The 25,315-nt window shown below is 28.2% G+C and overlaps 1 protein-coding gene across 1 annotated transcript in view; it reads right to left on the bottom strand.

The window, feature by feature from the left end:
• sick (sickie) overlaps positions 1-25,315 on the bottom strand; it is a 944,125-nt gene that overhangs the window by 632,148 nt on the left and 286,662 nt on the right. The window contains exon 5 of the mRNA XM_075371421.1: positions 16,833-16,885. Coding sequence (XP_075227536.1) covers positions 16,833-16,885 — 53 coding nt within the window. The remainder of the gene's footprint in view (positions 1-16,832; positions 16,886-25,315) is intronic.

Here is a 25,315-nt window from a genome sequence, read left to right as displayed (position 1 = left end):
AAATTTATAACAATATCTTAAATCCTAATAAAAAAATGAAATATTACGCTACAAAAATTGTATTAATTACAAAAAATAAAAGAAAAAATTAACATATTTTTTAATATTACAACTATATATTTTATATTTTTATACATTTTTTCCATTTTAAAAGGTAAAGTTTAAAAATATTGGCTGTAAATGTAATATAATTTTATAAATACACCTATTTTAGAAAAAAAATTATCTCAAATTATATGAAAATTATGATTTTTAGAGACAAAGAAAACAGTAAAACAATAAAACAGCACTTGTAGTATAAAAAAAAATAAAATAATAAATAAATAAATTGAGCCCCATAGTTGTGTATTGTACTTTTCTAGGAATGAGATAGTTTAAAATTTAACTGAACTCTTTATTAATTAATAATTATTTTTTATTATTATTAATTCAAAATATGTTTTAAGTTTGTACCGTAATTTTTTTGCTTCATTTATTTATTTTCTTATTAAAAAATAATACCAAAAGTACTACATTAATATCTTAAAAACAGTAAAAAGTGAAAAATTCACAATTCCTTTATAGTATTTAAGGTATACAAGACGTAAAATACTACAATACCAACCACGTTAAATGATAAAATTTAGGACTATTTGAACGAAAACTTACTTTAAAAAAGATTTAATGGATTTCCAACTCAATCCTTTATCTTGATTATTATTGGTTAATTAATCCTTTATCTTGGTTAATTATTTTTTTTGCAACTTTACAATGTGTACAGAAAGATAATTGAACAATAAGTAAATAAGATCTATTTGAACTAACATTAAGTAGTCTCAGATCCAGCGGCTGGTGACGATAACAACGAAATGAAATAGAAGAGCACTCCGTACAGGTAGACCATGAAGTCACCTAATTGAAACGATAAGGCAAACCAAGAATACTGTTCTGTAGCGATCTTGAAAAATCACTGGTCGTGTTATCCTATAAATTGACCGCCAAATAATTCGGGTGCCGATCCAAACGATTTTGATGCCGTAGGCTGAGACTTCAGCCTACAACATCAAAAGGGACTTCTTACTAAGAGAATTCAAAATAACATAAAGAAATAGAAAAATTCTGGTATCTCATAATTTTAATGATATTATAAAATCTGAGAAAGTAAAAGAAAGTTTATTATTTTTTTAATGAATAAATGATGTTACACTGGGTGTACAAATTCTAAAAAAATCGTTGGTATACATAAATAAAAAGATTTTCCAGTTTTCAGTTATGGACGAAGAGATTTAAATGGAAAAAATCTAAACTAAATACAAATAATCTCTCATAAATATAATTTTATAAACACTATTTGAATACCAATTAAATAGTATAATAAGACGTCGACCATCGTGATGGAATAATAGTGTTTAAGCTTTTCATCTGAAAGAACATGCTTTTGATCTTCGGTTAGACATATAATATTTTATACGATATAAAATTCCCATTTCATATTCCCACGCACATGTTTTATAAGTTTATGAGTGAATTACATATAAAAAAAATAATAAACCCTTCTTACAAATATTTTACAAATTATAAAAAAAACTGAATTCTAAATAAGGTTAAAAGATTCAATTAAATGTAACCATAGTAATTTTTATAAAATAACTTTATAATACATTATTGTAAATTCGATATTATATCTTTAAAAAAAAGTATTTTAAAAGTTTTAATTAACTTTTCTTAGAAAATATAGATGTACAATACTTTTTTTGTAAGGTTAGTTATAAAAAAAAAAAATAATAATAAAAAATAATAGCGAACTTAAGTAATGAAACAAGTTGGATAAGTAAGGAGAAGGCGTGAGATTTTCGTGACGAGAATCATAATTCATTGGATACAGCTAATACCGGTATCTCTTGTTTACCACAACCACCGTCCCGGCGGAAGTTTATCAGGGAACAAACAAAAGCGACCACCGCATCAGGTGTTCAATACTATATAGACCTTTAGTAGAAAAAAAAGTGAACAAAAACAAAAAATAAATTCCTGAATCTAGATAATTTACTGGGTAAATATCCAAATGTAAATTTGTAAAAAAAAAAATTAATAACATCCATAACTATTTTAAATTTCCAAATTTTATTGACTATTTTTAATAAATAATATGCATTAAAGAACTAATTTTTACCTTCCCGGTTACCACGCTATAGTAGAGCAGTTTGGAAACTGGTCGGGGTTATACCTTTCCGCAAGCAGTAAGATTAATGGATAATAATTTATCCAAAATTTCTTTTTAATTTCTTAATTTTTCTCGTGGAAAAAAGTATTCGAGTGCTTTCTTATGCAAAATTGTTTTATTTTTTTACTGGTGATATTTATTTTTCTTTAGATTAAAAATAAACAAAATATTGACGAAAAACTTAATATTTAAAAAAAAACCACATTTTTTCCACAAACTAATAATTAGGATAATTTTGTAAAACCAATTAAATCTAAGGTTAAATATTGATAAATGATGTACTTTTACATAAATCTACAAAGTTGCTTAAAAATATCTGTTTTCATTAATTTTTTATAAAAATTTGTTTATAGCGTCATTTTCATGTGTTTACGAAGTATACTAACATTTTATTGAAAAATTAAGTTTTTGAAAAACCATCTTTGCCATCTTAAAGTACACGTTTTACCGTTCAAATAATAATTAAAATATTTTTATATTTGGAAAAAAAAAACAGAATTAATAATGACTGGTTTGACCAAAACATGCTTTTCCTAAAAAATGCATTTTCAAATTCTGATAAATAAACAAATAGAATATACACTAGATATATCCTTTACGAAATGAGTAGGTAGTAAGCTCAAAAAAAGAGTTCTATATTGACTTTTTTATTTTTTGAAATTTATTTATTGTTATAGGCTTTTGTTAATAACTTGTAAATTTTCACAGTAGATCTGAATTAACCGGCGAACAGAAATTAAAAATACGTCGAAAATTTGACTAATTTATAGCCTTGGGTCTTACAAATCCGTGCCTTTTTGAATTTATTACTTATCTCTAATAGGAACAGATGTATGGAAATTTGTTTATTGCCCGCCCTAGAGTTGTGCTACCTATGTATGATAGCTATAGCGATTTTGATGCTTATTATAAAATTCGCTAGCGCCCTTAATTTTTCTCGTAGGAAAATATACCCCGAGAGGTTTTTTATACGAAATTTCCTCAGCTATCTCTTAGTGCTTCTTATTTCTACGTGCAATTAAGTATATAGCCGCTATTGGCGGAAAATTAAAAATTTTCCTTAATTTGTTAATTAACAAATTAAATAGTTAATCGCTCATGCCCGCTAGGGCATACTTTTATTCTACACATTTTCCTGAACTCATTCCATTAATTAATTTGCTGTAGTAAATTTTTTCGAGGTTAAAATATGTTTTGACTCAGATATCTAACGGGAAGGTATGCAGACTGGTGAAGAAAATTTTAACTTCTTTTTTTTAGGTTTTGTAGCTTAAGGAGAATTTGTTTTTTAACAAAAATAGTAGATTTAAATAAATTGTAAATAATCTACAAAAAAACTGTTTTATTCCAAAGCTTCCGAGTTAAAAAAATCTATTTTTTTTTTTCAAGACGGACGTTTGTTCAATGTACTCTAACCTGAATTTGGTTTTATAACTCTGGACCCGTTGATAGATTTTCTTCAAATTTGGTAGACAGGTACTACCTTCACGGGTAAATAATGTATTAAAGTTTTGCAAAAATTGAAAAAAGAGGTGCAGATGTTATAGCGCTTGGTTACTTTAACAAAAAATCTTTCTTACAGATATTAAAATCTTTTTACCAAAATTACAATATCGAAATATTTTTATTTAATATTCATTCCCTATCCAAAAAATTATTCTATAAATTTTTCTTTTTAGCTATATCGTGCTTCAGAAAAGCATTTAATGGGAATTTTTTGCATCTATATTTTCTACATCAATAGCTCTTCAAACCACTATAAACGTTTTTTGCCCATCCCATTCCAATAACGTATTGTAACAAAAGATACTTTTTTTAATCTGAAAGAAATTAAATCCATCTCTGGAATTACCCAATGCAATTAAAATTTAAAAATCTAAATTTTTTTATCAAGAAGAACCCTTACTCTTTAGCATTTCTTGAAAATAAAATTACCCAAAACTTTTCAACCCCTTACAAAATTACAAGTACAAACAGTTTTAAAAAGTGTTCAATTTTTAAACATTTTTTAATTAATTATGAATTAGAGATTATTTTCTTAAAAATTTAAAAAACAAAATTGCCATATGTGAAAAAAAGATGTTCACAAAATATTTGTGAAAAAAAAGAATTTATAATTTTTACTTCCTTGTACGAAGTAAAGAAAAATCGCGAAAAATTTCGGTTTTCAGATATCAACGGAAATAACCATTATTTACCATCCCTGAATCCATTTTGTCTAGTTTCGGCGTGATGTCTGTACGTACATATGTATGTATCTCTCATAACTCAAAAACGATTAGGCGTAGAATGTTGAAATTTTGGATTTAGGACTGTTGTAACATCTAGTTGTGCACTTACCTTTTTATTGCAATCGATTGGACAAAAAGTGTCCTAAAAAATACAAATTTAAAAAAAATTGAATTTTCGTCTTCTTTTTAGATGCAGTAACAAGCCCTGATTGAGAGTTTTTCAACGATATATCATATGTGGTACTTATTTTCATTCGTTCCAGAGTTATAACCATATACGAAATTACGAAATTAAAACCACAGTGAAAATAATTTTTTTTTAATTTGTAATAAGTACTTACATAGTTACGCTATTTCTCTACATAGTCGCCACTCCGATTTAGACATTTGTCGTAGCGTGATACCAACTTCCCAATACCCTCGTCACAGAACGGAGCCGCCTGTGTTTTCAGCCATGTTTCTACGCTGGTCTGCAACTCGATGTCTGTGCCAAAATGTTGTCCTCCTAGCCAGCTTTTCATGTGATTAAAGAGGTGAAAATCGAATGGGGAGCCAAGTCAAACATTTTTTATTTTCACTGTGGTTTTAATTTCGTGACCGATCGGACCTTGAAAAAAAAATAACCCTCATAAATCTTATATTATCGGGCGGAAAATTCCAACCAATCGTATTCTTTGTTTTTTAACCAATCATAAGGTGAGAGTAATTCTTATCATCATCATGAACGAAATTCCAACCAATCGTATACGTTGATTTTAACCAATCTTAAGGTGAGAGTAATTCTTATCATTATCAGGACCGAAATTCCAACCAATCGAATTATTTGTTTTTTAACCAATCATAAGGTGAGAGTACGAGTAGATTTTTAATTAATGAAATATATGGATCGCACAAGGGGAAGGCATATCGGTTCGAATGTGACGACTTAATTTCATTTTTTTTTAACTTTTTTGTTTTAAAATAAATCTATTGATTTATTAATAATTATTAACCTCTAATTGTAAAAAAAAAATGTGTATATGCAATTTACAACGAAGTCATGTAATGTCCACATCTGATTTTTGTTATTCTTTTTCAACAAAAAGGAATTATTTTAACATAAAATGCAAATAAAGTTTAAAAAATGGCCGGCTTTTTTAAATTTTTAAATAAAAAAAGTGCGGTAAAATAATTTATCAGGTATGTAGACTTATGCATTTTCTTCCTAAATTAAAAACCAATAGATGAAATTCATAAACCGTAATCAGTATTTTACCCTTAGAAACGAAATGTTTCTTAATTACAATTAATAAAACATAACACCAGTTATTATTACTGGTATTTTATGATTAAAATTGTAAAACATATAATGAATTATGGTTGATTATAACTACAACATTTATTTACAAAAAAATAAATCTGATAAATGATCAATTTTATATTTATTGGTTATTCAAATAAAAAACCTAACTTTATTTATGGCCAACAATTAAAAGCAAAAAAAAAAAAAAATAATAATTGGCAATATAAAACTGCTCATTAAACCACAAGTTCAAATTAATATAACACATTTAAACTACGATTTTAAGTTATCAGAGAAAAAAAATCTCTGATAAAACACTTACTTTACACAGGATTAGATCCAAAAGCACTACTCGAAGAAAGTTCTTAATGGATAGAATCCAGTACCCTAAAGGCAGTTCGTCTCGTGAAGTAGTAAACAACAAAACAGTAATCGTTAATTAAAACTGAAATTGTATTTACAACTCCAATGAAAAATGAAGAGTGTTTTCATCCATTACGATGAATATTATACATTTTTAAAACATATTAGTTCAATTTTAAAAACTCATAAATAATTATAATAATCTATTAATGTTTTGTTGACAAATAAAAATCTTACGGAGACCAAAAATACGTAGTCTAACTCATAAATATTATTTAGAGAAGAAATAAACGCTCAAATAAAAGATTAGAAACAGCAAAAGACTAAACAATAACGAATATCTTTAAATAATAATCAAAAAATGTACTAAAAAACCAACACGAAATAATTAAATGATGTCGTATAGGCGATTATCTCTGTGGCAACACGTCCCACAGAGATTACTTACTTTCTAGTAATCATTTTGGTAACAGCATGCATTACTAGGGTAATTGTTTACGGATTTAAAGGTTAGGTTTTTTTTTCAAGCAAGGCGTGGCAGTTAAACAACTATTCATCTTCCCATTGTCAATACCATTCTAATTTTAACAACACTGTAATTGAGATCACTAGATCAGTACCACCAACTGCTGTGGTGTATAATAAACATATATAAAATATGTTTTTTACTTATGGTTATGAGCGCAGTAGTAGTTCATAATTAAAAAAAAAACTACAATTAATTAAGCAAAGTAATATATTTATTTAAATAATTATTTTAAAAAGTGATGGAACCGACATCAAAATGCGCTAAAATGTAAGAAATATTTTTTTCCAAATACTTAATTCTTAAGACAGTTTTTTGAATCGGCGCTTGCTTCTACAAAATAATTTCTAGATATAAGTTTGTTCTATAATACTACACACGTAAACGTCATAAAAATCAATACCAACATTACATCAGTGGAATTCATATTTATGTGCTTTGATTGATTTTCCGTTTGCGATTACTACGTCTTTTTGTGTACGCCATTTATATTCCATTCAAGAACCACATAAGTACGATGATGTATTTTGGCACCGATTCAAAAAAATGTCTAAGGAATTAATACCAACATTACATCAGTGGAATTCATATTTATGTGCTTTGATTGATTTTCCGTTTGCGATTACTACGTCTTTTTGTGTACGCCATTTATATTCCATTCAAGAACCACATAAGTACGATGATGTATTTTGGCACCGATTCAAAAAAATGTCTAAGGAATTAATAAAGTTATTAGACGAAATTATAGTATTTAATTCATCATTTTCTTTGTCTGATTAATAAAATAAGTTATTCGGCGGAGTAAATATGCCCTTTTTTTGGTATAATACAACTGCCTAAAATCAAAGGCCATTGGTGTTTTGTTCAACATCCTAGGTGTGAAACAGAAATAAATTTGTGGTATCCATCTTCATTTTGTGTACTTACAATAAACGTGAGACAAAGAAATGGCATGAAGTTCATCGATTAATTAAAACTTGTGTTTTGGCGAAGTTATAACTGACCATTTGGAACTGCTTTGCGAAAGAAGGTAAAGAACCTTTAACAGACGAATTTGCAGATGGACTTGCTGTAAGAAAATTGTTAACTGTTAAATGAGTTGATGAATATAATCGTAGTATGACTGATATGATATCAAAAACAAATAGAATTAATTTTATTAACGCTATTGATGAATCACGAGAAGCTGCACCATATGGGAAAATTCCCCTCGGAAATATTATTCCGGTTGACGTCAATAACTGTGGTGGCCTGTTGCATAATGTACAATTGGCAGAGGGTTCAAGAGTTATGTAAAGGCGTAATATATCGATTTCTGATGGTTTAGTTAACGGTGCTACGGAAATTGTAAAGAAATTCAAATGATCTACCTTATGAAGGGACCAACTGGAAAGGGGTGAATTATCAAAAGATATGTTAATAAAATTATATGACAAAAAAAGGTACAAAAATGAAAGACATAGGTGGTTGTGTACCTATTACACCAGTAAGTACAACATTTCAAGCTATTATTTTACTATTTATTATTTTACTTAAGGTATGGAGATGTAAAAAGACATATGCTACCTTTAATTTTAAGTTGGGCTGTAACAATGAACAAATTGCAAGATACAATTAAATAGAGCTGTAGTAGATTTGGGGAAAAAAGTATTTGCAAAAGAAGTTTGTGTTGAACTTTGAGAAATAAGTTCAAGAACATTTGGTTTAGCTTGCATAAAAATCTGCTTTAATGATAAAATGTATATTACTTTATTTATTTATTCATTATTTATACAAAAATAAATCCTATATATAATTTAATTGAATATTTGCATTACTTTATGAAAAAATCTTTTTAGGAACTATCATAAAGTTTCTTTATTATATACCAGTAGAACGGTGGATTTGGAACGGTGTTTGAAGAAGTTTATGTTGCTGTAAGTCGAGTCACAAGCTTAGACGGTTTAGCTTTCAGTGATTTAGAGCCACGTAAAATAATGAATAGCCCACACGAGAAAAATCACTTTCTGAAAGGAAAAAATTGAGAAACCTTGCAAAGGATTGAATAATATACCACTTTACGTCCAAGGCATCGATGCGTTGATTACTAATGACATATCAACATTGTTACGAATATTATGAAGAAATTCAGTTATCCGACCTTGTGAGAGACCACAAAAGACCATGTAATGTGATGCACGTATAAGATTCCCACTGTCCCAACCGATGCTGTATATTATATATAATGTATATTGGGTCTGAAAATTTTAAGACGAGATATCTCGATTTTCATGATTTTATTAACGGTCCTACATTTCTTGTGCAGAAACTCTCATTACCTGCCCTACAGAAGACCATATAACATCATCTCACGTGATGCATACTTATAGAATATCAGGATTCCCATTGTCCCTACCTACCCACCCGACGGCGAAAAATTTTTTTTGTCAATTTTCAGAGCGATTTTTTGTTGTCTAAATAATCTTTTCAACATCATGGTACCAGCGCGAAAGGCAGCTGCATTGATTGAAACAAGATTTATTTCAGTCCGATTAATAGGAAAAACGTTACGCGCGAACAAACAAAAAAATGTTCGGGTCTAATACATAACCTACTTAAAAATAAATAAGATATTAACATTTAATATTTTAATTGATTAGTAGTTTCTCTTTTTAGTTGGCGTATTGTTCCTTTTCATTAGAACGAGAAAATCCACCGTTCTACTGGTATATAATAAAGAAACTTTATGATAGTTCCTAAAAAGATTTTTTCATAAAGTAATGCAAATATTCAATTAAATTATATATAGGATTTATTTTTGTATAAATAATGAATAAATAAATAAAGTAATATACATTTTATCATTAAAGCAGATTTTTATGCAAGCTAAACCAAATGTTCTTGAACTTATTTCTCAAAGTTCAAAATTTTATATTCTGCTCATTAAAAAAGTGAATAAAAAATTAATTACGCTAACAATTTCTGTATAATTACATTCCTAATGTTATTTAAAATGAATTTAGTTATTAAAAATGGAAGAAAAATGATGGGTAAAGAAGGAAAACATGTTTACTCGTTTCCATTAAATTTATACATTTCATTGCAGATCACGTTTACTAATTTAGCTCAATTGTATTAAAAAGAGAGTAACTTTCGGTAGAGACTGTACTTTTGGAATATTAAAATATATCCTTTTATCTTCTTTTTTTAAAATCCATTGTGTTCCCACTCATTTCGTAAGACCTCAACATTGAACCTAAATTAGTAGGAATTCCCTTTGCTTATTATTCCTTTCTCACTCAATCCCTCTCTCTCTCTCGCACGCACGCGCACGCACACTCGCACACGCATACACACAAATTTACACACGTACTTCCCATTCCTTCCCTCCTATCTCATAAATATACACACACGCGCGTGCACATACATCTACAAAAATTTCTTCTTTTCTCCGCCTCTGCATCATCTTTTACACTCTTTTCAGTTATATCCTTATTACAGACAATCAACAATTTCCAACAGATAAATACTCCAGTTATAAATGTATATATATATATATATATATATATATATATATATATATAACGTTACGTAAAATACTACAATTATTATCAAATACTAAATTACATATACAGCTGATCTAAAAAAAAGCGCGGATTTTTTTTTTTTTAATGAACTAGGAAAAACACTGAAATTTACATGGATAATTTCTAAACCTATCAAAAAATGACATATTACTCCTAATTTAATATAATTATTATTACATATAAATAAATTCATTACATAATATGATAAAGGTTAACAAGGCACGATAACTTTAATCAAGAATATTTTTTTTTTTTTTTACCTTTTCGAATATGACACGTAATTTCAGTATTAAATCGCGTGTCAAAAAATTATTATTACTTAATAAAATCATAAAGTCATTATTCCATTAAAACGAACAAACAAGCCTTAAAATATAACTAAAACAATTATTTAACACTGCAGAAACGTCAAAAAAGAAAAAAAATGCATACATGTATGTAAAAAGAAAGCTATAAAAAGGAAAAAAACCATAAAAATCCGTAACCAGAGAATACAGTGACAGAAAAGGAACATTATTAAAGGGTTGTAAAGAGACCACTATAAAGCACAAAAACAAGTCCAAGATGGGTGTAAAAATTGCTTACCAAAAAAATTTAATAAAAAAAAACAGTCGCAAAGAAAAAATAAACCTACGATCATATTTAAAATGTGTATACTATAATACGCTCGCACGCACGCGCAAAGGCATACACCCATCTATGCAAACAAGTATAATTTAATTTGTAACTACTTAAAATTCCTTTTAATAACGATTCTTCAATAAAATGTAAACATAAAAATTCCAATTTCACATTTTTTGTAACATCAGAAACAAGTACTTTATCAAATTAAAGAAAAAAAATCCCTTTCGGCACGCCGGAAGGCGGAGGTAGATTTCACCGGTGCTTAGTAGAGAATAAAAAAAATGTCTACTTTAAAGTTAAGAAAATCTTCAAATTTACTCAATACGACAATGGTTGCATGTGTAAAAAAATTTCTTATGTTTAGCATACGACAAGGTCCATCTTAAAATTCCAGCAAAATTTTGGTGGCCGCAAGTATATGTCATATCAAAAATTGTTTCAAGCAAAAGCTTTAATGTAATGTTTAGGGGACTAACGACCACTTTAAACCGATTCGATACTGTGCCTATTAAGGGAGGTATGATTTTTTTGTTTTCAAAACCCTATCTTTTATGGCCTAAAACTCAGATAAGTTTTAGGCCCTTATCCAAAGAATAGTAGGAACTTTAAACGAATTCAATATTTTACTTAACAAGAAATTTATAGCGATTTTGTTGTTTTTCTTTGGTTTTTGTTTTGTTAATCCCCTGACGTAAGGGTTGGTTACTATCAAAAATTGTTTCAGACAAATGTTTTAAGTAATGTTTAGAAAACTAACGCGATCACCTTAAACCGATTTGATACTGTGCCTATTAAGGTAGGTATAGTTTTTTGTCTTCGAAACTCCTTTTTTCCACCCCCGGGCCAATGGTTGGTGATATCAAAAACCTTTATCGAGATACGTTTTAGGCCTTTATCCAGAAAATAGTAAGAACTTTTAACGAATTCGATATTTTACTTAATAAGAAAGTTATAGCGAGATTTTGTTTTATCGATAAGCCAACCCCCATTTTTAACCCCATGGTCCGATTTTGCCCATTAACGAACTCGACCGAAATTTTGGGTCGTTATATTTTATGTGTCAATTTGAAAGTGATTGGCGCAAAATTACGGCAATTATCCTGTCCACAAGAAAGTGAAATATATATATATATATATATAAACTTTTGAATTGACAGTTCTTTTGGGGTCTGGAGATGTGAAACGCGAAGATGTATCGAAATTTTTTGGAAATCGAATCATGGTATCCATTACAATAGGTAGCTTTCTTATGAAATCTACCTAAAAAATACCTGAACAAAAAATTATTTTTATTGTACAAACAACGAAATAAAAAAGGTGCTTATACTAAATCCAGCAGTAAATTACTTAAATTATCATCAAATAACGTCAATGTAATCTTTTCACTTAACAATAATAAATAAACGGGAAGTGCATCTGAAGAAGGAAGATTAAAGGTCATTTTATTTAACACATCAGAACACTTACACAATACCATCTAGTAGCAAGTAATTGATTGCAATGGAATATTATGCCATTAAACTGTGTAGCGTGGAACGTGATAGTGCATGCAAAATACTAAGATGTTATTTTTTATTTAGTTACAGTATTAAAGGCGTAACGATTCTATTTCAATTACTGTTCATACGTAGTCGTTACAGTTAATTAATATTTTACATGTCAAAGAATTAACCGACAACCCGGAAACTGACCACTATTTGTATTCAGTTTTCGTTTTATTTTCAACAAAAAATAATATAATATAGTTATTTTGGATAACAGTTTCCATAATGTCATCGTTTAGATTTTATTTCATTAATTTTACGCGTGAAACATACAAAGAAAACCCTCAGAGTTACATTCCAGGGCAATAAGTGCTTCAAAATAAATAAAAAGATTAATAACGATGGAATGAGCTATTAAATATTTTATTTATTTATCACAAATAATAATGTTATATTTTACTATTTTTACTTCCTTGTACGAAGTAAAGGAAGTATTGTGATCGCTTAAAATTTAGGTTTTCAGATTTCAACGGAAATATGCATTTTGACTAGTTTCGGCGTGACGTCTGTATCTCGCATAACTCAAAACCGATTAGCCGTAGGATGTTGAAATTTTGGATTTAAAACTGTTGTAACATCTAGTTGTGTACCTCCTTTTTTTATTTCAATCGACTGAACCAAAAGTGTCTAAAAAAGCCCAAAATCCAAAAAGAATTTGATTTTTGATTTTTTCTTAACAGCAGTAATAAGTACTCATTGAGAGCTTTTCATATGTCGATATGTCATAAGTGGTACTTATTTTCATTGGTTCCAGAGTTACAACAAATTAAATTTTAATTAATGAAATATTAGGATCTTAGAAGGGGAAGGCACATCGGTTCAAAACAGACTTCATTTCCTTTTTGTATTTTTAATTTATATATATTGAATTATTAATAATTATTAACCTCTCATTGTAAACAAATTTAAACGATGAATAATAATTCAGTAATAAAAAAAAAGAAAAAATATCAGTATTTAATGAAATAAAATTTTATGTACTTTTCATTAAAAAGAATGCGTAAATGTAATTTAATAGGCGTACAAGGAAGTAATGTGTTATCCACATCAGATTTTTTTCTTTATTATTACATAAAAAAATCTTATTTCTTATTAAGTTGTTCCTAGTATAAGGTCTTTTTCTTAATACTAAAACAGATAAAACGTACTGACACCATCAAAGTTAATTTTAAGAACTTGACTGGAAAATGTGGATCCTTTTGTTTTTTGAAAGCGAGGAAAATCTTTTATTAAAAGATTCAATAAGTACATACTAATTAACAGATTTTTGAACAATTATTTCTCCGGGTAGCAACAGGAAATTAAATTTAAAAAAAGTAAAAATGTCTGAAATTTATCGAAACTAATGTCACTACGTGATTATTAGAAAGAAGCCTGATTTTCTAACCTCCGATATATTTTTAAAATAATTTTAATTATTCAAAAGTATAACTTGTGAGGAAGATTAGGCAAACGATTGCAACTGAATGCTTAGACTTAATTCATATTCTGGAACAGTAACCCAAGGACAGTCCAAATTATTTTTACACACTTTTCCATTTGTTAACTAACATTAAAAACAATAGTAAATTTACATATTAATTATTTCAAGTTATTTTCATGAATAAAACCAAACATTGCAGCAGGAAAATTATTATCTCAAAATATCATCTTGTCATGACAACATTCCGATTATATAACAGTGAAACTAATTAACCAGTAATTACGACTTGTATCTAACTAAACATATGACAAAGCCGATCTCCGTGGTGCGAGTGTTTACGTCTCGGCCTTTCATCCGGAGATCCTGGGTTCGAATTCCGGTTAGTCATGGTATTTACACATGCTACAAAATTGTCTTCTGAAGTAGTACCTAACGGTGGTCTAGGAGGCTAAAAAAATTTATTGTTAAACATACGACAAATGAAAAATGAAGAAGAATATTCAATTTTGGTGAAGCGATCGTTACGCTGACTTCTAGTTGATCTCTGGCTCAATTAACCATAAGAACAATGACTTTTTTCACATATAATTTCTTAACTTTTTTATACAAAGTAAAATATCATACAGAAAAATAATATAAAGAAATAAAGTAGTAACTTACATAAAGAAAAGAAAATGTTGGTAATTTATAATGAGGGCTTTGCCTTTTGTAATGAAACATTTTTTTGAGATTCAAAAAACAAAATTAAAGTACAAATATCTCAAATATTTATTTATTAAGTTCTTCCTTTATAAACTTAATAATTTAAAGGTAGCTTTAAGTTGTAAACTTAATTTACAACTCAAAGCTACGGCAGCTGTAATTTAATGACGTTTGGGTTTACATTTTTTTCTGTTTAAAGAAAAACAAAACTAGGTTAGGAAGTATTTCATGAATTATTTGTTTTTTTATTCAGTCATGTAGAACATTTTCTTAGTTTAAAAAAATTAAACATTTTTTACCCATGACTAGTCTTAATATTTTCTTAGTACTTTAAGTTATGAAAAAGTATAAAAATTTCATTTCATTTACGTATTTCATTTTTTTAAATTTTTCATTAAAATTATTTTATGTACGTATATTTAATTTTCATCAGTATGACCGATGTGTATTAAAAAACATGAGAGAATAAATATAAAAGAAAATTTTACACTTTTTTACGCAAAATACTTAACGTGAAATCATCAAATTGTTTAGCACTACCATCGTCCAAGATTAGAATTATTATTATTTATAAATAATGCCTGTCATCTTTAATGTTCAGTAAAATTCAATTCGAACTTAGCAACAATGTTTTTATTGGAAAAATGTACTAAACAAAAAAAGATTAAAACAAGCAGCAACCGGTCGAAAGCAGGTGCTGCGAATGTTTATTAGTATTGTACAATCAGCAGGTTTTATGAAGAAAAAAAATTTAACAGTTATCGGGCCCAGTTGTTAAACAGTTACTCGTAAACCATGTAAACCAACACGAATAAATTTCTATACATAACCAGCTATTTATAGTAAATACTAGATAGTAATTTTAAGCGAATTATTTTTTACAGATTTTGAAGAATATTAAGAAAAAATTATCTGCCAAATAAATGTGAAAATCTAATTAATGGTATCGAGAATATAAGTATGGTTTCCCTTTTAAATAATAATATATTTTTATTGAAATTTATTAAATATATGGACCGTCTTTTCCCTTTCAAAAATACGTAAATGATAATTAAAATTTTTAATCTTTGTATTACAAATCTCCAATTATACTGAAATTCTCGCGTAATTTTAACTAACTATAATTCTGTATAAAGTATAAAAGATCAAGACTTAATCAAGTTGGACATAAAAAAAATCCTAGTAATCCAATTTACCTAGTTAACACTTGACTTATGCTACACCTAAATTAAGAAGTTAAAATAACTGAATTTCATTTAACTGAACGGATTCAATAACGTAAGTTACATACCCAAACTGGAATGAAAAAAAATTAATAATAGCTTTATAACAATGCCATACTAAAAAAATATGTATGGTTGCCTAACGATTTATTTTAAAAATAAATTTTAAAATTTATTATTAAATTTTATAATGATTTTTTTTATTATTATTTATCGTAATTTATTTTACATTATAAATAAATCAATATATTTAAATTAAACAAAAAAATAAAAAAAAGGAGATGAACTCGGATTTGAACCGACGTGCCTTCCTGTTGTAAGATCCAAATATTTCATTAATTAAAATTTTATTTGGTTATAACTCTGGAACCAATAAAATTAAGTACCACGTATAATATATCGTTGAAAAGCTCTCAATGAGGGCTTATTACTGCAGTTAAGAAAAAGTCCAAAATTTAATTTTTTTAAATTTTGGACTTTTTTGGACAATTTTGGTTCAGTCGATTGCAATCAAAAAGAGAGGTGCATAACTAACTAGATGTTACAAGAGTCCTAAATCCAAAATTTCAACGTTCTACAGCTAATCGTTTTTGAGTTATGAGAGATACATACATACGTACGTACAGACGTCTCGCCGAAACTAGTCAAAGTAGAGATATTTCCGTTGGGATTTAAAAACCGAAATTTTTCGCGATCACAATACTTTCTTTACTTCGTACAGGGAAGTAAAAATAGATGTGATTAAATTCCATATTAATTAATTATTTAAAAGAAAAATACACGTAATAATGTTAGGTAGATACACGAAAACATTGTGTAAAAAGTAATTACAGAATAAATCTCAAATTGGAAAGTGAAAATTGGAAAGGTGTATTAAATAATTGTTTTATCTGAAATTAATATACGAAAAAATTATCTTCAGAAGGATTAGGGTGAAAAGAATAATACTAACTTCTAACAAGTCTATACATAAATATGTACACACACACACATATATATATATATATATATATATATATATATAGCCATAATTACAAAAACAGTTGTTATAATCGTTAAACAGACGTATAATGGATTAGTTCAAACTAAGAAATAGGAAAGATAATTTATCATTAGCTAATACAGTATTTAGGAAGTTCACTCACCATCTGTGATGAAGTCTTTGGTTTGCGGTTCACATCTGGCACCTTCTGGCTGGCTGTAACAAAACAAAACAAACAGCAAGTCAGCGGTCGTAAAACTGTCCACAAGAACGTAATTATTTTGAATTCCACTTTATATCCTTTTCATTTTATTCATTTCCTATTCCCTTACTTTCCTTTTTCTCTTTTTAGATTTGCAATAGATATATTGTTTATTTAAAAATCAATTCGATTTTTTTACACCTAATAAACAATCAATATGTTAACAGTATAAGCTACTAATTGTAAATGATGTTTGTTATGTATTGATTTAAAAGAGTATTATTTGCTTAGTAAATAATTTATCCGGATATTTTTAAAGAAAAACATTTAGAATTAAACACTTTTCAACGTTACCAGAAGTAGTTTTATACTGTATACTGTATAAGAATCTATGTTGCTACTTTTGCGCACTATATGACTAGCGTTTCTCGTCGTGGTCAGGGGATATTTAGTTGGTCATGGCTCGCTTCGCTTTTCCTTTCTGTGTAGCCAGAGGGCTCTACCCGCAGTGTTAATTAAACTCATGCTTATGAGAATAATATGATAAATAATAATTAAAACCTCTTCAATTTATAAAAAATATTAATTTATTGTAATTTCTTCGAGCAAAATTTTGGTCAGTAGAGGACCCGAAACTTTGAGTAATCTAAGAATTTGAGTTTCAAAAAGTCGGCCATCAGCATAAAAATATTAATTATAACTGGTTATCAGTATGAAATATGGGTAAAAATGTATTTGCCCGTTCTTACTAGCGTACCCCATACTAGCGTTACCCGAGAAACAACAAGATGAGCGTGTTGGTCGGCAATCTTGGTTTAGCTGTCGCGCCGTACACCGTCGCACCTCTTAAACAATCGAAATTCAAAAAACCCCAAGAATGTTTGCCTATATTTATCTGAAGAATGTTTGCAAGTCCCAATTTAATGAATATTTCGTTTAGTGTAGTCGGAAATGGGGAAAATTTGCATACATTATTAAAATTTCTTTACCTTTCTTCACCCCTTTCAAGGTCGAATTTCGAAAAATATAGAAATTGGTTTTTGATATTTACATGGTAATTATACATACCAAAAATAAAGTTGACATATTCATTTATTACCGAGAAATTAAAAAAAAAGAATAAATTTATTTTTGTTCCATTTTAACTTTTAAAACTTGAAATTTCAAAAAACCCTTTCTTAGTGCATAAACACTGTAAGAAGAACATGTATACATATTTTCATCAATTTATCTTCAGTAGTTTTTGTTGGGTGTTCATGAATTAGTCAGTCAGGACAAGTTGCTTTATAAGTACAGAAGTTTTATATATAAATTTTTAAAGAAAAAGATAATTTTACATGATCAATAAATTTTCGTTTGTGTACTCAAGGGTAAATTCTGCGTATGTATATGCTGATGTAAGAATACCATAAACTTGTATAAAAGAAAGTTTTTTTTCAATTTCATTGAAAAATCCGGTAGGTGAAGAAATTGGTATTCTAGCAACAACACTCATACAAAGGTTTTTCTTAAATCATATGAACGTTTTGAGAAAAGCAAATTTGAATTTTTTTATTCTTAAAGAAAAAATAAAGTTCAATAACTTTAGAGAAAATTTTCTTCAGTAGCTAAAGATATTTGCAATACTGTCTCCGAGCTATCTTTCTATGGTCGGGTTCTAATTAACAAGACCTAGCTTGACAAACTAGAAATGTAAAAAGCTACAGAACATTATCAAGCGACGCAGTTGTTTATGGATTCCGAATTAAGAAACCTTTATTAGATATCTGAGAAATCTGTTGAGTAATTAATATCTCTTCAATGTCAACTTCATTTTTCTGCTGTTTCCACCCACTCGTTGCTGGATCTAACAGTAGACAATATAATTGTTTGTCAGTTGCTTCTAATCTTTCTGTATTTTGGTTTCCTCATTGTTTATTTCCACAACCACAGAATTACAGTTCGAATTATATTTTTGTGCAATCTAAATTTTTTTAATTTCTTCCTTGATTATTCTGTTTTTATACATCTCATTCATCACAACTCTACTCGATGGGAGAATCAGAGTTAAGTTGCTTATTTAAATAAAAAATACATTTCTAAAAGTTGTAGTTTTTTCTATTTGGTACCTTCATTTCTCATAGCACTACTACTACGAATTCACAATCAAAATTCTTAGAATTTCATTAAATACTCAGTTCTTTTCTATTTGATATTAAGTACAACTTTTCTGTCATCACTCCCAAGAGTTAAGAGAATTAATTAGTCTTTTTTTTAGATTGTGTTAGAAAAGAACCAAAACATCATCATACAAAAATAACGAACCATTTAATACATCAAGAAATATTATATCATTTAATTTATTATTATTATTTGTTTTTAAATTGTTGAATTCAAATTGCTACGGTTTTTTATTTTTTTAAATATTATTTTATTATTTGATATATTTTTGTTTACAGTACTGTTATGTAATTTTTATACTTCAATAAAATAACTAATAATATTTAAATCAAAATACTGTGAGCATTACGTTTGAAGGTCAAACGCGTTAATTTATATATGTATTAAATAAACTAGATTTTATAAAAATGTTAGCTCGTTATGTAAGTATGACAGTAATTAAAAATATTCATTAATCATTGAATATTTAAGGTAAGAATTTATTTTATAAGTAGTTATATAAAAAGAAAAGTGTTTTGAAGCTTCTAAAAAAAAAAAAATAATAACATGAATGAATGTAGAAATAGAAACAAAAATTAATTTTTTTTTTTTTTTTTTTGTGAAATATACGAAATAGTAAAAATGTGAGGTTTTATGAAGCAGAATACGTAACGTTACTCCAAGACTACTGACTACAGAAGAAGTAATTATTCTTTTATTACCAAGGGGTAGGTTGTTACTTTATGAACCTAAAGGAGTCCATTAAAGAGAAAACTCTTTTCTCCGCCTTCACCCCCCCTCCACCTAAAATATCATCTGGAATTCTCTTACAAGACTTACTTTCATAATGTCTGTACAACATGCTTTAACTAGCGAGTGGCGGCACGAATATCATTAAAACGTCCAGACTATTATGGTTTTTCGTAACAAAATATTCAACGGTACCAAAATGAAATAAATGATGACAAATGTTCTTTTTTTATATTTATTTTACGTCATACTGTGTACGTGTTAGGATTTCATTACTCAAAACAACTCAAGAAGATATATTTTTTCGTTGACAGATTCATTGAAAATGTTTTGTATTTTGACTATTATTTATTTTTTGTTATTTTCATATTTTCTTTTTAAGGGATTTATTTCGTTATCATTATTACACATTAAAACCATATCTTTAAAGAAATTTCAGTTCAGATATGCATGATTTTTTTTTTCTACTTTACATCCAGAACTGCTCCCACAAAAAAAACCTTTTTTTCATTTAAACTACTGATATTGATTAATTACAAAAGTCAATGCTCTATTCTTTTTTTAATAAAATGATTTCAGATTCGAATCCAATTCAGTCTTAAAAATTACTGTATTCAAATAAATTATAATCTATAACTGTAGTCCCAATATACGTAGTGTAATGAAATAATCTTTAATATACTGAAAGTAATCAAAAATAGGAATGTAGTAAGCAAATATTTTTTAAATGATTTATCTTAAGCGTTCCCATACGGAGAACAACTAGCGTTAAAAAAATGTATTACTAAGCAATTTTGAAGAAAATAATTTGGTAACTTTTGGTTGTTTTTTTGGGGGTTAAAATTACAAATGTTGGACGTAGATCTTTTATCCAGAATAAAGATAAAAATTCTTAACGATAAATTAAATCTTGATTTTTTTATATAAAATATAATTTGAAAATCCATAACTATACCTATAAATCTATTTACTTATTTTTTATTTACAAAAAACATAAAGAATATAATAAATTTAGAGTTTATCCAAAAAATACTATATTGCATATTACCTAAATGTTGACGAATTGGAAGGATATGATTTATTCAATGGGCACCACAACCATCAGACTTATGACCATTCACAGGATAATTCACAAGCAGACCTGCCTTTTAAATTAATATAAAGGATACATTTCCTGGAATCGAACAGATAAGGTAAAACCGAAATGAAATGGAACATAGTGGCTGGCTTCATTAGATTCTTATCCCTGCGAAGAATGGCTAAGGGGTTCTCATGCTGTTATAGATGTACAGGTAGAATAGTAACCCGGATGGCTAGGGGCCAGCCTGGATGCTTACATCACCAAGATAGGCGTTTTGGCATCGAGCCGTAGCTACCTGAGATATTTTCTGTAAGCATTAGATGGATGAGTGGAAAACTGTGATAGAGCTACGGTGTAGGAGGATGTAGGCATTGACCTCGCTCCCGAAAGCGGAACAGAGGAGAGAGGTACATGGTATGATTTCATTACAGGCATATTAAATTGGTGAATCTGTTTCTTGATTTGTAAATCAAGAGGACTTTGAGTAAATTGAATTGTAGGATAAAATTGTCGTTGTTACAATCAACACTTGATTTGTTGCTATAAAAATAGTATTTTTGGTATTTAAAGACTCAGTCAAGTAATGGTCTGATTGCATAGTCTAATTGGAGCTAGATACAGGAAGAGTTTTTGTGTGAAACTTCGGTGTTAGAGGAAGGAGCGAGGATCTCGCTTCCGCGAATCGGTTAATTTGATAGTTGCGGGTTGTTAGTTATGGTAGATGGTCGTGGTTGGAAGACATACGAAGGCGGTAGTAGGTTGTGTAAATACACTAATGGAAATGTCTACCGAGGCATTTGCATCGGTGGAATCCTGACAGAGGCCAAACTGATGACGTGTTATCAAGTTTAGAGGATCTAAAAGACGGTCTTCTGTAAAGCACATCAGGACTAGGATGACTTTCATAATCATCTAAGCGTGTTCATCAGGACATCTAGGACATTCATAATGACAGGATGTTAAGTCGATATAATTTTTTTTTTTATTATATTACGTTACATGAACAAATTTATATGACGAAGAAGTTTCAGTTTTATTAAGACTATAATATAAATGTTTAAGTTCCTGATGATGGAATTTTATTCTGAAAGCGCTTGAACATATATATAAAAGAATTGTTGGTAGGTGGGTCTATAATTATTAATTATATAATCATACCAACGGGCCATGTTTGATAAAATTATTATAAATTTCTATAATTATTTACTAAGATAAGACTTTAGTTAGCAGGAGGTAAATTAATATCCATGAAGACCTAACGAGCTACAAATGGGAGAGCGCTTACAATTATTTTTTTTGTTTAAAAAACATTTCGTCAACCAAAAAAAATTATTTCAGCGGTTATCTCCACATATTTATTATTCTAAAATAATTTTTTTTTAAGTGTACTCCTACAGATATATTCATAAATATTTTAAAATAAAAATGGTATTTGTTGCTACGTTAAAAATTTTATTGTACAATTTATTTAAATTATAATTAGGTTTCACCTCATATATCGGTTGAAAAACAACTTTGGTGGTCTTCAAACTTATGATAGATATGACAATGAGCTTCATGGTGTATAAATATATATATTGTTACATAGGTTGGGCATTAGACCGATACATAGTATCTGTATGATACGTAGTTACTGAGGTCCAATAAGCATATATATATATTTTACTTGGGAAACGTTATGTAATATGTACATGTTGTCTGATTGGTTTCGATTTACAACCTCCTGTCAGTCAGTACTAAGATCTGTTCTAAACTATAGTAAAAGAATAGGGAAGCTGTATACATATTCAACTTGTGTGTAGGATGTATTCCGTATCTTACTAACAGTGCACCACGTCTACGTCTATCTCTTTCTGTCCTATCCAGCGTTCCATCAGCTCTTTCCATCGAACTTTCATTTCCCCTTCCTCTCACTCTTTATCTTTCTTTCCATCTCATCTGCATTCGTCTCGTCGACTTTTTTCTTCATGCTTCATTTGTCAGCTTCCCCCTTTCTTATAGCCTACCGCCAACAACGACTCACAGTCTGCAAATCCAGTTTGCATCAACCCCAACTACCAGAATACTCACTATGAATACTTTCTAAGACGGAATTTCTACTTACAGAACCTAAAAAATAAAAAAATAATTTTTTCAATCGAATAAACATCAACCTAGTTACCCAAATATGTATAATTTTTATAAATCTGTTATTTTTAGAATGTTCATGCGACAGGGAAGTTTATTTTAATTTTAAATTGAATAAGTTAAAAGAAAAACCTTTACAGTATAAAAGTGAACTGAGCAATATATTTTTAAAAACATGAATAAACAACGAAAAAAAATACAAATAAAGATAAAACAATGATGTAGATAAACAGAAAAATTCTTAAACAAAATATAACTTTGTATAAGCTTTTTTTCTATTAATTTTTATTTCATAAATTACGTTTATAAAAGTAAATAAAGATGTGTTGATTATGGTAGATGGTGACCTTATATAACACTATATTTTTACATTAGAATTAAAAATAAAATAACAATGTAATCTGATCTATAAGATTAAAATCAACAGAACAAAGAAATAAACAGTATTTGAATATAGATTGTACATGATAATAGTAAACAAGATTTAAAAAAAAATAAAACATGAAAAAATATACTAATAAAGTAATGTGTAAAAACAACATAACATAATTATTTAAATTTATTTAAATTATTATTTATTAATTTAATTTGAAAATGAACATTTTCACAATCCTACTTACAAGCTTTTTTTTAAGCTCCTACGGTGAATTCATTCATGAGTTAAGATAAATAAATAAAATAAAAATATATTAATTTTCACATTAGTTTACTTAACGATATTTAACGACCAATGATCTTCAAGTAAACGGCAATTTTTTTAATTAATAGTTGTTTCAGGTAATATTAAATTTAAAAAAAAATCTAAACAAATACCATACTTTCATTTTGATGAGATGAATAAGAAAATGTATATGGTAATGTAAAAATAACCTCTAAAACTAAATATTTTAAAAAATAAGAAGAGATTAAAAGAAGAATTTTAAATCCCCGATAGCAAAATTGTACCAAATTTTGGTACACATGACTTGATTTATGCAAACGAGAGAAAGGATTCTTGCTAACAACGACGCTGGTGACATGATTAGCCGCCATATTCTCACGGTGAGCTCTCATCAAAATTCAATCACGATAACTAATCTAAAAGCAGTATATAATTTTGAATATTTAAACAGCTAAAACCTTTCTTATGAAATAAGACATTTTGAAAAAACTGCAATGAAATTAGTCAGTTCGTTCAAAAATGAGAAAGAATGCAGTTTTTGATAGAAAAAATTAACCTGGTCGGGGATCAGCCACCAGCACCAATAATGTTATTAAATATATCACACCAGTCCAGCGAATATAATAGTAAGATTCAAAAGAAAATTATTTTTCTTGTGGACAATCGGCGCATTGTCTTATGCGCAGAAGTTCACTGTATACCCACCGGGTTGATCTAACTTGTCGTCCCAAATCGCCGAAGTCGAAAGTTCTAAAGTTCAAATCCTACTAAAGGTACTTTCACACGGATTTGAATAGTTGATCGTGGATTACGGTGTTCTTTGGTGGCTGGGTTTCAATTTACCACACATCTTGGGAATGGTCGACCTGAGACTGTACAAGACTACGCTTCATTTATATTTATACATTTCATCCTCATTCTTCCGCTGAAATGGTTTCGGAGAAACAATTACGGATGAATAATTCGAAACATCACGCAAATGAAACTAAATAAAGTAGTTCTTATAATTTTTTCTTCACATTTCGCAGAAGCGTAAATCGGTTAGTTTTTAAAGTAGTCGAAAAGGGTACTTTTCTATAGATCTTCTTCAGCTTTTTAAAAAGATAAATTTCAGTAACTTTCAAATAAAATATCGCTGGCTAATAGAAAAGTAATTTGGGAATAAAATAAGTTTTGATGTTTTAAGGTTATTATGAGGCATGTTAAAAAAACGTCATATTCATTAGTTCATATTCATTATGATTAAGTAAAGACGTAAAACTAATAATTATAAATACATGAAAAATATCCCTATATAATGTAAAATAATCTATAGCAATTTAATTAAAATAAAAAAAAATTAATGACAGAAAAACAGATATAAAAACAAAAATAAAAAATTAGATACATAGATATAAAAAAATATATACAATTGCCAGTTGAATAAAAATAAAATAAAATGAAAAAACTTTGGCAACCTATTACTATGTTGAAAAGTACAAGTACAGATTAAAATGTAAGTTTTTGTGATTAATTTATCCCTCGCAAGAGATGATTAGTAAGCTTGAAGCCAGTGAGTAGGAAATGGAATAAAACGTTTGTAGCAAATGGAAAATGTCAAGCATAATTTGGTTTGAACCCGGGACCTTTTAGAGAAGAGCTGAGACATTACTACACCACGGAAGCAGGAGAATATTATTTAGATAC

Source organism: Lycorma delicatula, chromosome 7, assembly GCF_047948215.1.
Source record: "Lycorma delicatula isolate Av1 chromosome 7, ASM4794821v1, whole genome shotgun sequence".
NCBI lineage: Eukaryota > Metazoa > Arthropoda > Insecta > Hemiptera > Fulgoridae > Lycorma > Lycorma delicatula.
The sequence above is the reverse complement of the archived record's forward strand: the minus strand, read 5'-3'. Positions and strand labels throughout refer to the sequence as shown.